Here is a 21751-nt window from a genome sequence, read left to right as displayed (position 1 = left end):
ATTTAACACCCTCCAGCTAATATTTTGGGGTATATGTAATTACTCTTAGTGTTGCAATTATTACATTTAAAAAGTAGATAGTGAAGGTAGAATGTACACTACATTATTTTTAATTTTACTTGCTAGATCATATATTTAAGTAAACTACGACTTATTTTCATGGGTTATATTTAACACCCTCCAGAGCAGGGTTATTATAGTAAACGAAAACTATCACGAAAACTGAAACTATTAGTGAAAAAACATTTTAGTTAACTGAAATAAAATAAAAACGAAGGTTTCTAAAAAATACTAAAACTAAACTATAACTAAAATGTGGACCTGCAAAACTAACTAAAACTAACTAAAATTTTAGAAAACAAAACTTGCGTTTTCGTTTTTTAAATGTTATTGGATCAGCAGTTGAACATGGAGTCACTCATATTACCGGATCATAAGCAAATGTTCAGCAGATGTTGCTGAATCATTAATGACCAATAGGTGGCAGATGTCTATTAGAACTCCTGACCTGCACAGCAGCATCACGTGATGTGTATTATTTTTATTATTATTTATTAAGACAACCTGTCTTCTGCTGGCAAACCATTACAATAACTGAAGAAGGTTTAATTATATCAATACTGTACACGGAAGCATTTTTGTTAAACATGGCTGAAAACGCTGACGGCGACCGCTTCCTTGGCAGTGTTAGCTGACGCTTTTTGGTTGCTATGATAAAGAATGTCCGCTGAACTTATCTGAAATTGTATATGCTTTTGCGGATAATCAACAAATAATATTATATATTAATAATAAGTCAACAAATAATTGTTAGTACAACGATGTCTTCTAGTACAGAAAAGGACACTCATAGACAGAAAATTAAACTTTGCATTGATTTTCAGTTGTTGTGCACAGACATACGTTTGTACAAGTAAGATGTGCTGATTCAATCTAAATTATCTGGGTTATTTTTAACCCAATGCTGGAAAAATATTGGACAAAACACATGTTAGGTTATAAATAAACATATGCTGGGTTGTTTCAATGCAATGCTGGGTTGTTTTAACTCATGTTTGGGTTAACAACAACCCTATGATTATTTATAACCAGACATGTATATTTATATATTTATATTATATATTCCCAGCTTAAATAACCTAACAGAATTTAGAGTGTTGGTTGGTGTGGTATCTGTCCTGCCCTTTGATTGACAGGACTAAATAAAAAAAACTTATTTAAAAAAAAATCGTATTATCTTATTTTTAACATTACCTGATTTGGCAAGGCGTATGTACACAACCATGATATTATGCTAAAGACTAAAACTATACTAAAACTAAATAAAAACTGAAAGTAATGATTTTTGAAAAATAGAAACGAAATCAAAACTATTTATGCACCACTTAAAAGAACTAAAACTAAACTGAAATAAAATAACACGTTACAAAACTAAATAAAAATAAAAACTAATATTTTTTTGAAAACTATAATAACCCTGCTCCAGAGTAATTTTTTACAATGTACCTTATATGAGTCATACTATATACAGTTTTATTAATTCCTGTCCGGAATAATAAAAAAAACATCGGGACATTAACATGATGCTACAACTGTTTATGTAGTATGACAAGTCATTTCCCGATTTTTGTTTTCCTATTTCTAAATGATAGTCGGAAAACAGTTACCTATTTTGTAGTTCTAATTTCAAAAGGAAAATCCGTTGGCCGCCAAGTACACGGACCACATAGGATCTCTTGATGCGTAGAACACATATTTTGACAAAAGGAACCACACACATGACGGGCTACATACATGTTGTGACTGTAGGGTGAAAAGAAGAAAGGAATCAAATTACTAGAATCATGCGGTCTGTTTTGACCTTCATATACAAAAGTTTATTAGACAGACTTCACATTATATAGGGTATACAGAAAGGAAACGCAAGTCACCTGTTAGACGATGGGTAATGTCAGGTACAATCGCGTGATCAACACATTGGGCAAATCTGTCAAGACAGAACAATTGCGTGATCAATAACTCTGCAAGCCTGCACTTATTCTTAGACAGTCTTATGTTTAACCGACATTAGGGAAGTGATGCTGAAAACGGAGAAGAGGGATTTTTAACACATCCTTAATATTTCCTTTATTACCCAACCACAGTCAACCTGCATTAAGAGAAACAAGATATTTTGAAATGCCTTCCCAACATATGCCGGCATACAGTATGCAAGATCATCAATCAAAAAAAAAGGGAACCTTGCCTAACAGACCATAAAAGTAAACAATATAATGTTAAAAGAATAGGACCAAAGCATGCACACAAGACATGGAATTTTATGGTATGCATTGTATACATTTGTAACAATCAATAACAGGATAAGCTATGTATGAGATATATATTATAACAGGATTTACTATTAAAAGAGGATTAATATAACAATGCAAGCATAAATGTAAAGCAAAAACAGAATATGTGTGGGAAGGATTGGGTTTGACAATAGGTTCATCTATGGGGGTGTGAAGGAACATCTTTTACATTCTGACACAGAGATAAATTAGATAAATTAGTTTAACATGTTAGTATACAAATCCTGTATCTATTTTATGAAAATAAATAAGAAAAAAACTTCTTTACCCTTTCCACTCAATGTTTTTCCAATATAAGTGTTTTACTGTAAGCACATCATTGCTAATAAAACAAGTTACTGGTTAACAATATTGTTAGTGAAACAGATATTGCTTATAATGCTGAATTTACAGTAGAATATTTATTTGCATTGATTAAAATGGTTTATTTATTTTAAGAAGATCTAATCTATCAAAAATAATTTCTGTTTACTTAAATGTAGAAGAAATTGGTCATTTTTTAAATTGATACAAGTTAAGCATGCAGCAAATGCACCCTTGATAAAAAGACCTCTCTGAATCTTTGCACAATGTAGTTTTTACACATTTAAAAACAAAGAAAAGCTGTTATAAGCTGAACCCTAAAGAGAAAGAATTAGAAATATAGCTGACATTAAAATTGACTGCATGCTGACACTGTTTAGCCTACAAAATGTCATTTACGTGTAAAATTAACAGACTTCAGCAAAATCTCTGATGCTGTTTTAATATATTTGCAACTGATTAAAATTGTTTAATGTTATTTAATTACTTTTCAAATAAGGAAATTTCTAATAGATGTTTTATTTGTTTTGTTTGTTTGTTCTCCTGCAGTTCTGCGTCTGCTTGACTAAACTCTTTCTGCTGCAGCTGTTCTGGGTTTTGTCTTTTCAGACAAGGTAAAAACAAATATGAATCAGTTTTAGAAAGCACTCTGGTTGACCGATACATTGTACTATAATAATAAAACACAGCATGCAAAAACAAAGCTTGAAAGAAAGTATTGAGCCGTGGCTGTGTTACTGTAGCGTAGTGGTAGAGCATTGCATTAGCAGCACACAAGGTTGTGGGTTTAATCCCAGTATACACAGATACTGATATAATGTATATAATGTAATAAACTGTAAGTTGCTTTTGGATAAAACCATCTGTCAAATGTATATATATGCGTATTTATGGCATTTCTGCATTGTGTCAGAGATGTTAGCATGTTTCTAATAAGATCACTCACAAACATTATTCCTGCACAATTGTTGCGTGCTATTAACTTACTGTTGTGTGCAACACTTTTCTCTACCTCTTCGCATTTTGTCCACTTTCCCTGCTGTAAAAGTCCTCGTCAATACTCTTTTAAGTGTTAAGATGCTTTCTGAATGACTTCTCAGAAATGTCCTTAAGAACTTGTAAACAGAGCGAAAAGAAGAACTAGGCTCGTGCATGCTCTCTCGTGTACGTGTTTAACAGGCGTTCCCTCTCTGGAGCAGATAGTGTTGCGCCTTTGCTTTTTTTAACTGGAGGGGCGGTTCTTTTTTAAAAAAGCGTGAAAATCTTCCGCTATACCTTTAAGTTTTTAAGTTAATGAAATAGACAAATGTAAAAAAAATTAAGATGATAAATCACATCATTTTAAATTCTCTCACAGGCTGTTTATAAAGAAAAGACTTTGCAAACACTTAGATAAAAAATACTTTAATGATCAAGTCTGAACAATATGATCAAGTTAAGTTGGATTTCTCCTCTTAAACACATTGCATTTGCTATTTAAACAACGTGGCGCTGAACTTTAATATACGCTGGGCTTAAACTAGCAAAAACATTGCGCCAGCTGTATGATAGGGCCCATACACTGTAAATAGCAAAAAAGTTGGATCAACTTAAAAATTACTTCATCTGGTAACAACTAAAAATATGTTTTTTCAAGTTATATATTTAAGTAATGAGCCCTAAGGGGACATTGGAGTAAAAAATCTAAAGTTTAGTTTACCGTGCGCACGCAAATCTAAACTTTATTTATTTTTGCTCCAAGTTTCCCTTTAGGGGCTCCGTATTTAAGTGAAAAATACTTTGAGTGAAAATATTTATTAGAAAAAAATAAGATTACCAATTTAAGTAATTTTTTTAAGTTGATCCAACTTTTAATTTTTTTTACATTGTACAGTATAAATTAGGAATCATTGCATTACATAACATATTCAAGTTGCTTTAATTTACAAAAAAACACTGACTTGCTGAGTGTTTGTCTTTAAAATGTGAGTCCACATGTGTTGGATCAACATACAGTAAGAAATAATAAATGTCATTGCATAACATAATATATCTAACCAAGTGGCACTGATTTAGAAAAAAATGCCATACAAACACACTTCTTAGACAAAAGGTCTATATTTTAATTTCAACTTTAAAATATTAGTTTTCACAAACAGTTTTACACAATTTTTCTTTTTGAATCAACTAATAATTTTAAGTTGAATAAACTAAAAATTTTAACTTGCTTTTTAAGTTGAAATAACATTTTTTTTTTACCGTTTATATCAAGCAGACTGCAATAAAATTCTTACTTAAGTGCTTCTTCACATGATTGATCACACACATAAGAAACACACTAAAAATATTAAAATAAACAAATCAATAAATGCAATATATTTATATAAAATAAACAAAATAACAAAATCTAATGTAAAGACCGAGTTATACAATCAAAATATGTAAAACATATACATGTAAAATATACTGAAATAAATGTGAACACAGAAAAGTGTTCATGTGTCAGATCAGGACGTTTATTTTGATAGCCATCACATTTCATCATATATCGTATACATACATATATCATATACATACAGATTTTCCTTTCTTGTCTATGTTATGGAGTCCCTCCCACTGAAGTAAAGTATAAAAGATAGGACTCCTCATTGACCATCACACAATCTACACTGAAGTTCTGGAAGTGAAGATTTAACAAAAGGTGAGTTTTTGTAACATTAACTTCAGCAGTGTATATATGGGTGCAGATGTGTCACTTTTCCTGTTAATTCATTTTCAGATTCATCATGGCAGTCATGAGAGCTCTTGTGCTTCTTTTCTTGGTCTTTTCTGTTGAGAGTGCACCAGGTAACCAAGACCTTTACAAGATTTACCAAACCCTACAACCAATATTACAGATTAAATTCCCATAAAACTTTAAAGGAGTGTATAGAATAACATGAGCAACATATAAAGCACTTCTACACAGAAACATAAAACTGATAATGTGACTTTATATTACTAATATTTTATTTACTGTATAGCTCAAGATAAATGCTCCTATGGATGGACACCTTTTGGTCTGCAATGCTTCAAATTCTTCTCTGAGTCAGTAAACTGGTCCACAGCTGAGGTACTGTTATTCAGTTATTCAGTAATTGTTCAATGATACTCAATGTCCTGTCATGATCCAAACTAAACAAATTAGATTTTATATTTGCAATAAAATAATCTCTCTCTCTTTAGAAAAACTGTCAATCCATTGATGCAAATCTTGCATCTGTGCGCAATAAAGTGGAAAACAACTTTCTTCTGAGTCTGATTGTGCCTGATTCCACACGTGCTTGGATTGGTGGCCATGATGGCGAAATTGTAAATAATTTTCCTCTGAAATGCATACTTGCTAGTCTGAAATTAATGGTTGTAATATAAAACTGATTTTTGTTTCTATAGATACAATACTGTTTTATTGTTTCAATGTAAATGACTGAATTATATCATTAATGAGTGTGAATAGATTATTAGTAAACTTCTACTGACTCTTCTCTCTTATTAGGATGGACAATGGCTGTGGGCTGATGGATCTCAATTTGACTTTAACAACTGGTGCCCTGGGCTACCTGACAATTATAAAAATAAACCAGAGAACTGCCTGGAGATAAACTTAAGCAGTAAGAATGTCTTCTATCATAATTTTTTTATTAAAATCCTAACATTTTATAGCATTTAGTATGACATAAGCTAGTGAAGTTGTCAGAAAATGTTAAGTGCAGTGCATTCACTACATTTAAATCTCTTTCATTTTATTTTTTTATAAATGTATTTTTTGCTGAAATGTTTCTACACCTCGTTTATCCACCTGTGGTAAATTAAATTGATTGAACATGATTTGTGAACACATACACCTCTTTATAAAAGTCCTGACAATGCATATCAGAGCAAAAACCAAGTGGAAGAGGTCTGAATACTTTCTGAATGCACTAAATATATTTCTTTATTGTTTAAAGCTTATAAAATAATAAATAATAATAGTAATATTAAGTTACATTTATATAGCGCTTTTCTGCAGCACTCAAAGCGCTTTACATATGATTGCGGGAATCTTCTCAACCACCACCAATGAGTAAACTACACCGGTTATGATCAGTACTAATTTTATTTTCATTTATCCCACAGTTCCAGAGGTCTCATTCAACCGTTGCTGGAATGATGAGTCCTGTTCAAGCACAATGAGTTACATTTGTGCCAAACCCATGTGATCATAAAAAAATCAATCTGTTTCAAAAGTACTGTGATTGTACTACATGCATATACATTTTTTCTGATCTTATCTTTAAAATCTTTCAAATATCTCTGAAATTATCTTAAAAAATTACTGAACCTTTCTGAAAACTTCTCAAATCATTAAAAGCATTTATAAAGCAAATTTTGTGCATTGTGGAGTCATAATTTAAGTCAAGTAAAAAGTAAAGGTTATTTTTACAATAAAACTAGAAAACAATATCTATATCTGGACAATGTATAAACAAATTTACCGTATCACACTAATATCTGATTCTTAGTTAGTCCTACAGTTAACTTGCACTTTTTAACTATTTTTAGTGCCTTTTCACAGTGTCCCCCTATGACAATAATAATATTTTTAGTCTCACCCCATTTCGTCAATATTTGACGACACTTGACCATTCGTCAATATGTGACGCGGAGGGTATACCTTTCGCGTCATTTTTTGACGAACTGGGGACTTCAATACTATTACGTCCGTTGCATTCTCTTCTCCTATTTTCTTACCAATTTCGCGTCGGTTTAGGGTTAGATTTACATAATGACATCCCTACCCAAACCTAACTCTAACCCCAACGCCAGGTGACAACTGTTTCTAACCCCAACGCCAGGTGACAACTGTTTAATTTCGCGTACACTGTTTAATTTCGCGTACACGGTTTAATTTTGCGTAATCTAACCCTAAACCGACGCGAAATTGGTAAGAAAATAGGAGAAGAGAATGCAACGGACGTAATAGTATTGAAGTCCCCAGTTCGTCAAAAAATGACGCGAAAGGTATACCCTCCGCGTCACATATTGACGAATGGTCAAGTGTCGTCAAATATTGACGAAATGGGGTGAGACTGTGTTACAATTACAACCTAAACATCATAGACACGTACTTTCAGTGCAATATTATTATTGTGTATTTTTTATATTTTAAGTATATTTCGTCTGTACTTTTATCCCCATTTTGTTATACATAAGCATGAATGTTGCTATTACACTACAAGTGTATTATATTACAATTCAGTTCAAATGCACACAAACAGATTACAAACTGCATTTCAAAAAATGATCTTTCTTATTGACACAAAAGTAACACACAAAAAACAGATATTGGCAAAATGAGGAACCTTAAACAATCGACTTTCTTTGAAATGCTGGGAAGAGAACAATGTTGGCTGACTCCCTGTGGTTGAAAAAACCCCTAGAAGAAAAACCTCAGGGAGGAACAAAAAGTCCTAGGAGGAAAAAAAAAACCTTGGGAGATATAAATATTTATATGGGATGTAAATGGTATGTAAACAGATTAGGAGTTTTAACGGGTTCGGTCGGTGGTCTTTGGTCAGGCATCGGGTGGGCATCACATGGAAGTGCGGCCAGTAGATCAGTGGTGTGTTGACCTCCACGGCAGAAGAAACTGGGTCTTCACACAGACCTTTGGTCCCAGAAAATACTCGCAAAATTTCCAGAAAAGCGTCTGTGTGAAAGCAAACATGTACCGTTAATCTTCTGGGATCGTTGCCGGAAAAAGGACCTAGTAAGATACACGGAAAACCCTCTGTGTGAACAAGAAGCCGCGTCATCACAACAAAAGTTATGGTTCAGCTATTTAACATGAGAGATTTACATGCAGATCAACATTCATGACGAGAAATGTTGCAAACTAGATTGAAGCAAAATGATAATGAGATGCATAAACAATGAAGCGTGTGTCATGGCAACATGCAGTTGGTTCAACTCTTTAAAATGAGGGATTTACAATATTCACGATGAAAAAAAGTCTGGACTGACGCAGATAACAGGTAAGTTAGCTCGTCACTTACTGTGTTTAAACGGAGATCATTCAGCAGCATAAAAGAATATCGCGCCATGCGCTCATTTCAGCTTATAATAAACAAAAATGCCCGCGCGTCATCCCAACAAGATATTTCGTTCAGTTCCTCAAAACGGGGGTTTTGAATGCATATAAACAATCACAATGAAAAATGTCTTAAAACTGGATTAAAGCAAAGATCAGGGCAGTGTTAATTTCGTTGACAAAGACGATGACGAAAAATATTCATCAACAAACTTTTTTCACGTACGAAAACTAAATAAAAACTAAATAAAAGTCAGATATGATGACGAAGACTGTAACGAAATATAACTGACACTTTAGTCAACGAATAAAAATAAGACGAAAATGTTAAGGAGGGACGAATGGACAAGAGATCCAATCAGAGCTACTCGTTTTGTGGGACAAGTTGGGAAGAAAAATGACAGCAGAGCCATTTAAAAAAGTTGGGGCAAAGTTCGTTTTCACAACAGGTTGTTTACATTATATTTAGTTGTACAGTATTAGTTACCCAGCTTTGGCTGATTTTAGTTGACTTCGCTCGTTAGCAACACGCTAACGTTTTGCGGTGCACCCGGTCCGAAGACATGTCTCATTAACAACAAAAAAAAGTGTCACGTACACTGGTCGTAGTTAAGGAATAAAAAGTTTTTTTTTTCCGAAGGAACCAGGCACGTGTTGTTTTAGGAGTTAACATTGGAAATCAGAATGTATCTGCCAGTCGGTCGTGTGGATGAATACAATGATGCGAAGGAGGATTTTGAGTCATATCTGGAGTGTCTGGAACAGTGGATGTTGGCAAATGAAATCAAAGATGAAAAGAAGGTGTGCGTGTTTCTCTCGGTGATTGGGGCTGATGCTTATAAGCTGCTGAAAAATCTGGTGTCACCAACGGTGCCGAGTACTATGGGGTATGCTGATATGGTGGGAGCGCTGAGCGCGCATTACAAGCCAGCACCGATTGTGATCGCGGAACGGTTTCGATTTCAAAAGCGTAACCAGAAAGAAAGTGAAACTGTCTCTGATTATGTGGTGGCTTTGAGGCAGTAAGCAGCTTCCTGTGTTTTCGGACAGTACCTGGATGATGCACTGAGAGATCGTTTTGTGAGTGGATTACGCTCGGATACCGTGCAACGCAGGTTGCTGTCTGAAAAGTGTGTCCGAGGATTTCTACCAGACAAATCTGAACCATTTCAGTTTAAAAACAGCCCCCAAGATAAAGCTAAAATCTTATTCAGGCCAAAGTATCCCTGTTCGAGGATACGTCATGATTCCAGTGCAGTATGAAACACAGCAAGTCACCCTTCTTCTGGTCATTATAAAGGGAAGTAGACCGCTCTGATTGGTAGAAACTGGCTAAAGGATGTACACCTGAACTGGAAACAGATTTTCACTGTACACAGGGTGCTTACACAGGCAGACGGGACCCTAGGAGTGAACGAGGTGTTACAGCGCCACCAGGCAGTGTTCTCTGAGAACCCGGGCTGCATAGAGGGTTTTAAAGCCAAAATCCGTATAAAACCAGGCACCACACCAATCTGTTGCAAAGCTCGCCCAGTTCCTTACGCATTAAAGGAAGCAGTAGAAAAGGAGCTGAACAGGTTGGAAAAAATGAAAGTAATTTCAAAGACAGAAAAGTGAGTGGGCCTCTCCGATTGTCACTGTACCAAAGGCAGATAAAACAATTAGGGTTTGTGGCGACTACAAGGTCAGTATTAATCGGTGTATGGAAGAGCAGACATACCCACTCCCTAACACCGAAGATTTGTTTGCTACTTTAGCAGGAGGAACATGGTTCAGCAAGCTTGACCTCTCTCATGCCTACCAGCAGCTGATGTTAGACGAAGAGTCAGAGAAATTCCTGACAGTTAACACTCATAAGGGCCTGTACACTTTTCATCGCCTCAGCTATGGTGTTTCCAGCGCACCTGCAATTTTTCAGTCTGTTATGGACCAGATTTTACTAGGACTGGATCATGTGACATGTTTTTTGGATGATATTCTCATCACTGCTTCATCTGAAGAGATGCATTTAAAAAGACTGGATGAATTGCTTACACATTTGGAAAAACATGGTGTCCGAGTGAAACTGTCTAAATGTCAGTTTTTCAGAGCAGTGTGGAGTACCTGGGACATCGCATCGAACAGGATGGTCTGCACCCCACAAATGAAAAGATAGCAGCCATAAACAAAGCGCCGGAGCCAAAAAATGTCTTTCTTAGGTCTTCTTAACTATTACAGCCTTTCCTGCAAAACTCCTCCACCATTCTCCACCCTCTACACAGCCTGCTGAGAAAAGAGGCAAAGTGGGTATGGACTTCTGAGTGTGCTAAGGCATTTGAAGATGCAAAGCAGCTATTACAGAAAAATAAGGTGTTGGTGCATTACGACACACGTTTGCCACTCCGGATTGCACGTGATGCATCACCCTATGGAGTAGGGGCGGTGATTTCTCATGTCATGAAAAATGGAGAGGAACGGCCTGTGTCTTTGGCATCAAGGACATTAACTGAGGCTGAAAGAAAATATGCCTAAATTGAAAAGGAGGCACTTGCCATAATTTTTGGAGTTAAGAAATTCCATAAATACCTATATGGGAGGAAATTCACACTCATTACAGCTCACAAACCGCTGTTAACTATCCTTGGACCAAAATCAGCAGTTCCAACTTTACAGTAGCAGCATTAAGAATGCAACGAAAAAGGGTTCCTTCGCACACAGTCATAGACTTGCAAATTTCCTGCTCATGTACCATAGTACACCCCACACAGTGTTATTTCTGAAACGCCAAATACGAACCAGTTTCAGTTTGCTAAGGCCCACGCTTGCCAGACGGATTGAAGAGAAACAAGCCACTCAGAAACATCATGACTGTGGTGGCTCATCTCTTAGGTTCTTTCAGGAAGGGGAAACGGTCCGTGTCCGAAATTTCAGGGGAGGAGTGGAAAAATGGAATCAGGCAAAAGTAAAAAGACTGGGAGCTGTCACATATGTGGTACAAGATGGTCAGAGGCAGCGGACAGTGCATGTTGACCACATGTAGCCGTGGCGAGGGCCGTGTCCTTGTCCAACTGTTTTGCCCAGTGCACCTGTGACGCAAAAAACACCTACTGTTCTAAATAAACCAACTGAACAGGTTGTCAAAGAGTCCTCCCCCACAGTAAATAAAAGCTCACCTGAGAAACAGCGGTACCCAGACAAGGGCCGTGCACCACCTAAAAGACTGAATCTATAACCGTCAGGATTTTTGTAGGTAAATGTAAATCTGCAGTGGGCGTAAGCTGCCAAGAGACATTTTCTTTTGTTGAAAAAAAGAAGTTAATATTTTGCTATAGTTTAGATTTAATGAGGGCAGTGGATTTATTTTGGTTGTGAGATTTAAATGCAAAGTTTGTTGTTGCAAATTATTCTAAACTAAAAATTGTTCTTGTTTAAAACTAAAAGGGGAGGAATGTAATAGATTTGTGTATTGACAGGTTGAGACTGCCACCTTGTGGGTCATTATTGTAAAGGCCGTTGTTATGTTAAGTTTGTGAGCAAACCTTATTGAGCCTTTCCAGCACCTGTAGTGTGAGTCTGTTAAAGGAATATTCCATTTTCTTAAAAGAAAAAACCAGATCATTTACTCACCACAATGTCATCCAAAATGTTGATGTCTTTCTTTGTTCAGTCGAGAAGAAATTATGTTTTTTGAGGAAAACATTGCAGGATTTTTCTCATTTTGATGGACTTTAATAGAGCCCAACATTTAATACTTAACTCAACACTTAACGGTTTTTTTCAACGGAGTTTCAAAAGACTATAAACGATCCCAAACGAGGCATAAGGGTCTTATCTAGCAAAACGATTGTCATTTTTGACAATAAAAATAAAAAATATACACTTTTAAACCACAACTTCTCATATAAATCCGGTCCAGCGCGACCTAACATAAATGCGTGACGTAGGGAGGTCACGTGTTACATATATAAAATGCACATTTACGGACCATTGTAAACAATAAACTGACACAAAGACATTAATTAGTATCAGTTGACATACAACAACGTAGGAACGGTCCTTGTTCTCAACACTCGTAAACACTGGGGCGAAGTTTCGCGTTCGTCCTCTGTGACCTCTTGACGTCATGACGTATTGCGTGGGGTCACGTTGGCGCATCACGACCGGATTTAAACGAGAAGTTGTGCTTTAAAAGTGTATATTTGTTATTTTTATTGTCAAACATGACAATCGTTTTGCTAGATAAGACCCTTATGCCTCGTTTGGGATCATTTAGAGTCCTTTGAAACTCCGTTGAAAAAAACTGTTAAGTGTTGAGTTAATTATTAATTGTTGGTGTCTATTAAAGTCCATTAAAATGAGAAAAATCCTGCAATGTTTTCCTCAAAAAACATAATTTGTTCTCGACTGAACAAAGAAAGACATCAACATTTTGGATGACATGGTGGTGAGTAAATTATCTGGATTTTTCTTTTAAGAAAATTGAATATTCCTTTAAGTAAGAAAGTAAAGACGTGTTTAAGTCGTTCTGCACAGCCTTTTTATTGTTTCCCACCCGATACACTACAGTAACGTTACTATTATAGTAGATGTTGTGGTTTTACATGACTGGACAAAGTGCGTGCGTAAGTGCGTGTGTGTGTCTCTGTCTGTGTGTCTGCGCGCGCGTGTGTCTGTGTGTGCATGTCATTTAGGGAGAATGCATATCTTTTTCAGGGACCATGTATATTTTTTAGGTAGAGCGGGCCTTATGCTTGTTTTATGTGATATTATCTTTTGTGAAAAAGCCACGGTCAGTTTTTTGGCATTAAGAATAAAATAATACCGGTAATACATGTTTTCTATAACAACCATTAAATCTGTTTCTGTATTGCATATTCAAACCTTAATACCATTCCATAACAGACTAAAAAACTTAAGACTAGACTAAGAATAAAACTCTTATGATATTTCGTCGACTAAAACTAGACTAAGACTAAAAGATTTCAGATGACTAAAATAAGACTAAAACTAAATGGTGTGTTATTCAAAAGACTAAGACTAAATCAGAATTTGCTGCTAAAATTAACACTGGATCAGGGAGCTCGTCAAATATCTACTCAGAAGCTGAGATCATTCACCAGCATAGAACTGTGCATTCACGCGCTCCTTTATAGTCTTATCATAAACAAAAATGCATGCAAGTGGTTTCTGGAGAGAGAAATAATAAATAATATGCAAACTTCAGATGCTGTGTACAAGGACTTTACAGGTCACGTGTCTTTCTGGGACCTTGCAGATGCCGGCAAATCATTGCCAGTGTGAATGAACAAAAAATCTAATGATCCCGGAAAAATCCAGGATGCATTTCTGTGTATTGTCCAGAATGTCTGTGTGAAAAGGGCTTTACGGATGATTTTACAGAAGATTTATGGGAAGTGTTTGCGTTCACACAGAAACTTGTCTGGCAATTTTATGGGAATTTTCTGGGACCAAAGGTCTGTGTGAATGGGGTTACGTTACTGTGTACAGTGTATACTCTTAATGTTTCCTGTGTGTGCTTTAAATTAAAACACTTCTAAAGACAAAAAATAATCACAGATCAAAATAGAAACAAATATGGAACATATCTGCGTGATGTAGAGGTATGAAAATCAAACGATGACTTCTTTTAAATTTGCGGCAGCATATACGCATAACAGGCGTATTACTGCCCTCCTCATGTCATTTTGGGACTCGGTTTATCCTTTAAATCTTTGCATAAAGTCAAGTCTTGTGCAAAAACTTTATAAAAATCTTTGTAGACTCATTATCCTATGGGTTAAGAATAGACTGTACAGATATATTAGGGACTCCACATTCTAATAACTCTGAAATCATGTGGCGTCTTGCTAAATGATGGTTGGAGCACTCCATTATTTCATGATTCACAGTTTCTTCTTGTCCACATCTACAGCTGCCATCTGGATGTTTTCCAACCCTTGCTAACCCAAAGTTTAATGCACAATGACCCAACCTTAATCTAGATAGAATGACACTATCTTTTCTTTCTAATGTTGTAAAAATATTATGCCCTACTGTTGGCTGAACAGAAAAATAATGTCTGCCTTTATTTCCTTCATTCCATTCTTTTGCCATAGTTTTATTGTTCTTTCTTGGATAACACTTTTGCATTCCACCCTACCGAACATAACCTCCAACTCTACTTCACTTCTATTTACTGCACTTCTTGCCATTTCATCCGCCTGAACACCAATGTGAGCTGGTACCCAAAGAAGAAAATCAGACTTACCTTTAGCCTACTGTTTAACATGAAAACAAAGGCCGAGTCAGTAGCGGTTTGAAATAAAGCTGTTGATCCTGATTGGTGGGAATTAATGGGTAGGTGCAGGTGCATTCTGGGAATTGGAGTCTTTTACCCTGGCGTTATTACTGCTGTAGATGTAAACTGACTACGATTTCCAAGATTCATTGGATGTTTCAAATGTCATTTTGGATCCTCTGCTGACACTTTATGATCTGCGTTTTCACACTGCTTTGTTCTTTATACTTGATCAATAATAAAAAAAATATATAAAATGTATAACGTTTACAAAACATGTTTAGTTGACAAACATGTTGACAGTTATTTTGAGTGATTCTCAGATTTTCTTCAATAAAAAAAATCTTTATGAATTAAATTACATTAATAATACATGTATTTAGTAAACACACTTGTAGATACTGTTTTTATCGAGTTTTTATGTAATGTGCTGCCTCGAAGAGTTAACTTAAGAGTTAGCTAAGTTAATAGCTATTAGAACAATCTTGCTATTATTTTGCAAAAAGTGTAATGTTTGGACAGATCTTGCTGCTTTTACACTATTTTGACCAGCAGATGTCGCCAAGCGTGTATGGTGTTTTGAACGCTTCGAAAAACTGAATCAATTTGTGAAGCAATTGGTTCAATTGACTCGAAGCTTCGAAAAGCTTCGTTTCTCCCATCACTAGTTACACGTGCTTCAGATCAGTCACGCCGAGGCGTTCCCCAAAGCGTTGCTATGGCGACGCAGCTCGAGTTCCTCGAAAGGGAACTCTGAGTTAAGCGTGTGCACAACCACTATGAAAAGCCATGGAGCTCAGATATTACGATTTACCATGGCAATAGCACGTGACAAAGCGGTCTTAATCGTTTTTACTACTAAAACTGAAAGTGTTGCTGCAAGTGTACAACAACTACGAACATATATTTTAAAGAAAAAATATTTGATGGAAATTGCTACTCTAGTAAATGCGTACATTTAATTTTTCATCACTGTTAAAATATCAGAAGTAAATAAACGGAGGACTGTACGTTTTTTATATTCATTTTTTATGCATGCAATTCTATGGACAAAAAGATGACAGCAGCTCAGCTAAAAATGAAATTAGGCATAATACTTGGGCATAAAAGGCTATGAACTTTACAAATGTTTGTCATAAATAAAACATATATATGACGGTTTTCGAACTCCGACAGTATCTGCCCAAACCACTGCGCACACCCTTACAAAAATTAACCATGGTTTTATTGTGGTAAAAGTGTAGTTACCATGGTATTTTGGTGTATTGATTACTATCAGGAAAACCATGGTTTTACTACACATTGGTTTCACTATGGTTTTTGAAAACCATGATCGTCAAAACCATGGTTATTTGTAGTTATGGTTTTACTACAGTAACCATGTTTTTTTTGGGGGGGGGTTTAACTGTAGTAAAACCATGGTTAATTTTCGTAAGGGCAGCACTAACCACTAGACCAGCAATAATGATGAGTGCGTTCATTTGAAATGTAAAGGCAACTGTTCAGGTGTAAGAGTACGGCCACAAAGACTGATATTAGTCACGCAAAGATATTTATATATCTAAAATGACTGCAAGGAAAAATAATAATTCAGCTCACATAAATGCAAGTGGATATTACAAAAAAAAAAACACTTGGGGTTTCAAAATCCTCTCCCAACATAAATGTAACTTCCTACAAATAAATGCAGCATCAAAATCTACAGGATCCTCTATAAAAGTACTTAAATTTTTTTGTCACTTAGGCGGTCTCTGCACCTAAGTATATCAAAATTGGCTTTACTAGTCATTTCAATATACTGTCTACATTTTTTTTTTATTTAAGTGTAATTTATAAAATATATAAAGCAATAAGGTAAAATGATTTGCACTGGCAATTTGATTCTAAATTAAATACAGCTAAAAAATATTTTACAGTGTATGTAATAAAAATGTGCGCAATGAATAAATGTACTAAAAAAACTAACAAGATTAAACACTGCTACTCCTTTAAAAATGGGGAGGAGACTGCCATAAACTCAGAGTTTACAGGGTAAAACCTGCTCCCGACCAGGTTAGGTTCAGTTACTCTAGAAACGGACTCTGAGTATAAGTTACCTGTCCTTCTGAAACAGGCTTGACTTACCCTGCTGTCTCAGGTTTAACCTACCTCTCATTTTGAAACTGTAAAATCAGAGTTTCCCTTATTTCAGGGTTAACAAACTCAGAGTTTTCACTTACGAAAGGAAAATATATTCACCTATATATTATGCGAAACATATCGCAATATATCGCAATATATTTTATGTTAACTTTTCCAATATATTATATATTGGCAATACATGGAATAATATATTGATGGTACATATATTCTATATATGTGTAATATATTGCAGTATATTGCAAAATATACAAATTATTGCTGCTTTCAATATATTGAACATTAAATATAATATATGTGTTTATATATTTAAAAATATATGCAATATTATATTTATAAATATCCGCAATATTGTATTTCGATTTATATGTGGAAAATGTATTAACAATATATGTACAGATATAGTGTCGCATGTATGTTTACTATATGGTAGAATATATTTCAAATATATGTACAACTATATGGAAAAATACATTAAATATATGTAGATATGTGTTCGGTATATTGTTGAATACATTTTAAATATATGTAAAATTAGATGGAAATATATGTACATATTTATTGTAAATGTATGCACAATATCTGTACATATATGAGAACATGCACATACAATGTATGAACATATATGGGGATATATACAGTATATGTACATGAAACATATAACATATATAAATACTTAAATATGCAACCTGCAATATACAAACATTTACACAACATATTACAGTTTTTTTCGATTGCTAAACGCCAGTGGGCACAACTGGAGTCACATGTGCAAAACTCTAACTACAGTCTGCACAGCAGCAGTTCATGTGGACCAAACTCTAGTTCGTTTTTCATTGCTTGAACACAGTTTTCAAAACTTTACACACTTATTCCATGACTTTAATCACAACCTGCACAACACTGTGGATTTACAGCACTTTGTTCAAATGCTAACACACTGCTGTCAAAACTGTGAATCACACATTCAAAACACAATTGATTTCAGCATTGTGCCTTTCAAACACTGCTGATTGCAATTTCATATAAATATAAATTCCAATTTCATATATATATTTCATTTATATATAATATTACCTTTCATGTACTTTAAGTTTCTACCTTTTTTCTCATTACTGTAATTCCGTAAATTACTACAGACAACTGAAGCAAACTGCTAATTTTCATTTACCCTAAAAAATTATGATGTTCTAAAAAAATATTGTGATAAATCAATAAATAAATCATTCTTTAAAGAAAACATTACTTGGTGTGACATCACTGAAATTGTTAAAACTGTAAAGATATAAAGTTAGTATTTTGTGTATTGGTGTTTGATGTTAGTGTTTTTCCTCTCAGTGTGTTGTGAGTGACAGTGTGTGTTATCTCAGTGAGGGTTGTGTTTAGTGTTTGGCTGCACGGAGCTGTTTTGAGCCATATGTTAAGAGTTGTGCTCAGGTGACTTTTGGTAGTGCAGACTGTAGTTAGAGTTTTGCACATGTAGCTCCAGTTGTGCCCACTGTCGTTTAGCAATCGAAAAAAACTGTAACACAGACTGATGGGTAATCTATCAAAAGCCACCTTTATTTTCTTTTAATCAGGCACAGATACTAAACCCAATTTGAGGTACAGAGCTAGGCGTATTAAAACCACAAAAGGTTTTTCAAAGGAAATGTGATTGGCTTTACATTACATAAATGTGTTGCATTGCATTTACATAAATGACATTTTAAAAGAGTTCCATTAAACAAAAAATATACAAAATATAAATTAAAGCAACTCAAATAACCAATGTCCACCTTTGAAACGGGCCCCAGTGAGGATTCCTGGAAACTTCCACCAGTTCCTGTATACATCCATATACGCAAAGTTTCTGGATGTTTCACGAGTTTACTTCTGAGTATTACGTTTCCAAGCTCTCTGCCTCTTTTATCTGCCAAACCTAAAGTTTAGCAGGGATTTCCCATCCCGTATTTGTCCGGATACAGCTGTTTTCATGCAGTGTATACATTTTATTATTCTAACTTATACCATGGGTCTGTTGAATGCTGTATTCTGATTGGCTGAGAAATGTTCCGTGGGTATGCATTAATTTCTGATAACTGCACACCTAACTTGTCAAATGTCTTAAAAATATGCACCAGAGCAATGTTTGTGGTAACCGTCGTATAAGAGGAATAATTGACTCCGGTCCTTTGAATTATTTGAAAATAATGCACACCCAAGGTGCAATGCCATTACACCGTGGGTGTGCATTATTTTCAAATAATTCAAAGGACCGGAGTCAATTATTCCTTATGTATTTAATGAAAGTGCAACTAAAAATACACGTATTTTAGAGTGTACTGTATAAAAAAGTGTACAGAAGTCACACTTCTAATGAAGTGAGATCATAGTACACTTTAAAAAAAGTAAATTAACAATTCATTTCCAAAAAATTTTCTTCCTATAAATTGAATTGTCACTCTTAGTATGTCAAATTTAATACACTTAAAAAAATTAACTTCTATACAATTTAAAATACATTGACTACAAAGTACACGTTCGAAAAGTACATTTAAAAAATAATTCATTACTGGTAAATTAGTATACTTTTTTTGGACTGTTAAGTTAAACTTAATTACATCTTTTTGGAAGTATACTTTTAAAAAGTACATATTAAATACTCTTTGAATTAAGTACAACAAGTAGAAACAAACTTGTTTTATGCTTCATGTACTTCAATTCTATTTCTCATACACTAAAGTATAATACTTTTTTACCTGGGAATACAATATAAAACAAAACAACAATAGAGAAACAAAGAGAAACATGTTAAATAAACTGTAAAACAAAAATTATGATGGATTAAATGCCTCCCTATCATGTTATGAGATGTCACAAGATTCACATGTGAAGTTTGAGATCATAATGACATCATGAGTCAAGTCATTCTGCTTCCAAAGTGCACTGATAACTATATATATATATATATGTATGTACTTGTCACCCCCAGGGGCTGGCTATGTTTGACTGAAGCCACGCCCCTTCTCAACTTCCACCTCGAGGAGGTCCCCAAAGCCAACCCAATGACCAGACAAACACGAGAACAGGTAAGTAAAATATAAAACAATCTTTATTGAATTTAAATATTTAAAAGGACTGGGGAAATGGGAAAAGGGGAAATTAAAACTAATGAGTCTCTGGCTCCTCCCTCCAGGGAGACTGCAGCCACGGGCAGGCAGGGACAAGGGCAACGGGGGTGCAGACCACCGTAAGCCGGGGGGAGGGGAAACGTCAGGCTCCGGCCTGGTCCCTGCTATCTGTGGCGCCCTCCTCCTTCCTTCCTGGAGGCAGAGTACAAACAGTGTGACTGGTAAGTGAACTTTCCGCTATCTGCGTACCTTTTCTGTTCGGCAGGGGGTCTTCGCCCCGCGTGCCTTCACGTTTCTCCGTCGTACGTTCACTCTCTGGGTCCTTGTTCTCCACAGGTGGCCGCTGAGACACAAAAGCACTGTTAACTTGGATTTGGGGTATTTCTCACCGGCTCTGCTGTTTACAGCTCTCTTGGTAGGTATCACTTTCCACAGTCTGTTCTCCTAATGTTCACTCTCGTTCTCCTTTTTCTCCACAGGTGGCCGCTGGGACACAAAAGCACTGTTAACTTGGACTTCGAACACTCCTCGCTGGTTCTGCTGTTTACAGCTCTTGGTAGGTATAGCTCTCCACAGTCTGTTCTCTTAATGTTCACTCTCGTTCTCCTTTTGCTCCACAGGTGACTACTGGGACACAAAAGCACTGTTAACTTGAACTTCAAATACCTCTCACCGGCTCTGCTGTTTACAGCTCTTGGTAGGTATAGCTTTCCACAGTCTGTTCTCCAAAAGTCCACCCTCGTTCTCCTTTTTCTCCACAGGTGACTACTGGGACACAAAAGCACTGTCAACTTGAACTTCAAATACCTCTCACCGGCTCTGCTGTTTACAGCTCTTGGTAGGTATAGCTTTCCACAGTCTGTTCTCCAAATGTCCACTCTCGTTCTCCTTTTTCTCCACAGGTGACCGCTGGGACACAAAAGCACTGTAACTTGGATTTTGAATGCTTCTCACCTAGTCTGCTGTTTACAGCTCTTAGTAGGTACAGCTTTCCACAGTCTGTTCTCCTAATGTTCACTCTCGTTCTCCTTTTGCTCCACAGGTGACCGCTGGGACACAAAGCACTGTTACTTGGATTTTTGGATGCTTCTCACCTGGTCTGCTGTTTACAGCTCTTGGTAGGTATAGCTTTCCACAGTCTGTCCTCCTAATGTTCTCTCTCGTTCTCCTTTTGCTCCACAGGTGACCGCTGGGACACAAAGCACTGTTACTTGGATGTTGGATGCTTCTCACCTGGTCTGCTGTTTACAGCTCTTGGTAGGTATAGCTTCCTCCGCAGGTCCAGCAGAGGGGCGAAGATGGCACACCGCCTCACCGGGTCAAGCGCTGCCCTATCCTCACTACCCGTAGGGCGATCGAATCCTGGACAGGGGCGCCCCTTTGTAGAGACCACGGGGTGGCGGAACTCTTTCGCCTCCGCCTCTGCGACAGGGGCAGACACAGGTAAGTTTCCAATACAAATAATTCCAATGTTGTACTC

General features: G+C 35.9%; 1 protein-coding gene across 1 annotated transcript in view; it reads left to right on the top strand.

Moving 5' to 3' along the window:
• The window catches only part of LOC135774920 (galactose-specific lectin nattectin-like), a 108741-nt gene extending 101709 nt beyond the window's left edge, over positions 1-7032 (top strand). Inside the window, exons 3-5 of the mRNA XM_073814625.1 lie at positions 5859-5984; positions 6169-6283; positions 6789-7032. Coding sequence (XP_073670726.1) covers positions 5859-5984; positions 6169-6283; positions 6789-6871 — 324 coding nt within the window. The 3' untranslated portion in view covers positions 6872-7032. The remainder of the gene's footprint in view (positions 1-5858; positions 5985-6168; positions 6284-6788) is intronic.
• Positions 7033-21751: the final 14719 nt, after the last annotated feature.

The sequence above is a fragment of the Paramisgurnus dabryanus genome, chromosome 1 (genome assembly GCF_030506205.2).
Source record: "Paramisgurnus dabryanus chromosome 1, PD_genome_1.1, whole genome shotgun sequence".
Lineage (NCBI taxonomy): Eukaryota > Metazoa > Chordata > Actinopteri > Cypriniformes > Cobitidae > Paramisgurnus > Paramisgurnus dabryanus.
This window is presented reverse-complemented; position numbering and strand designations above follow the sequence as displayed.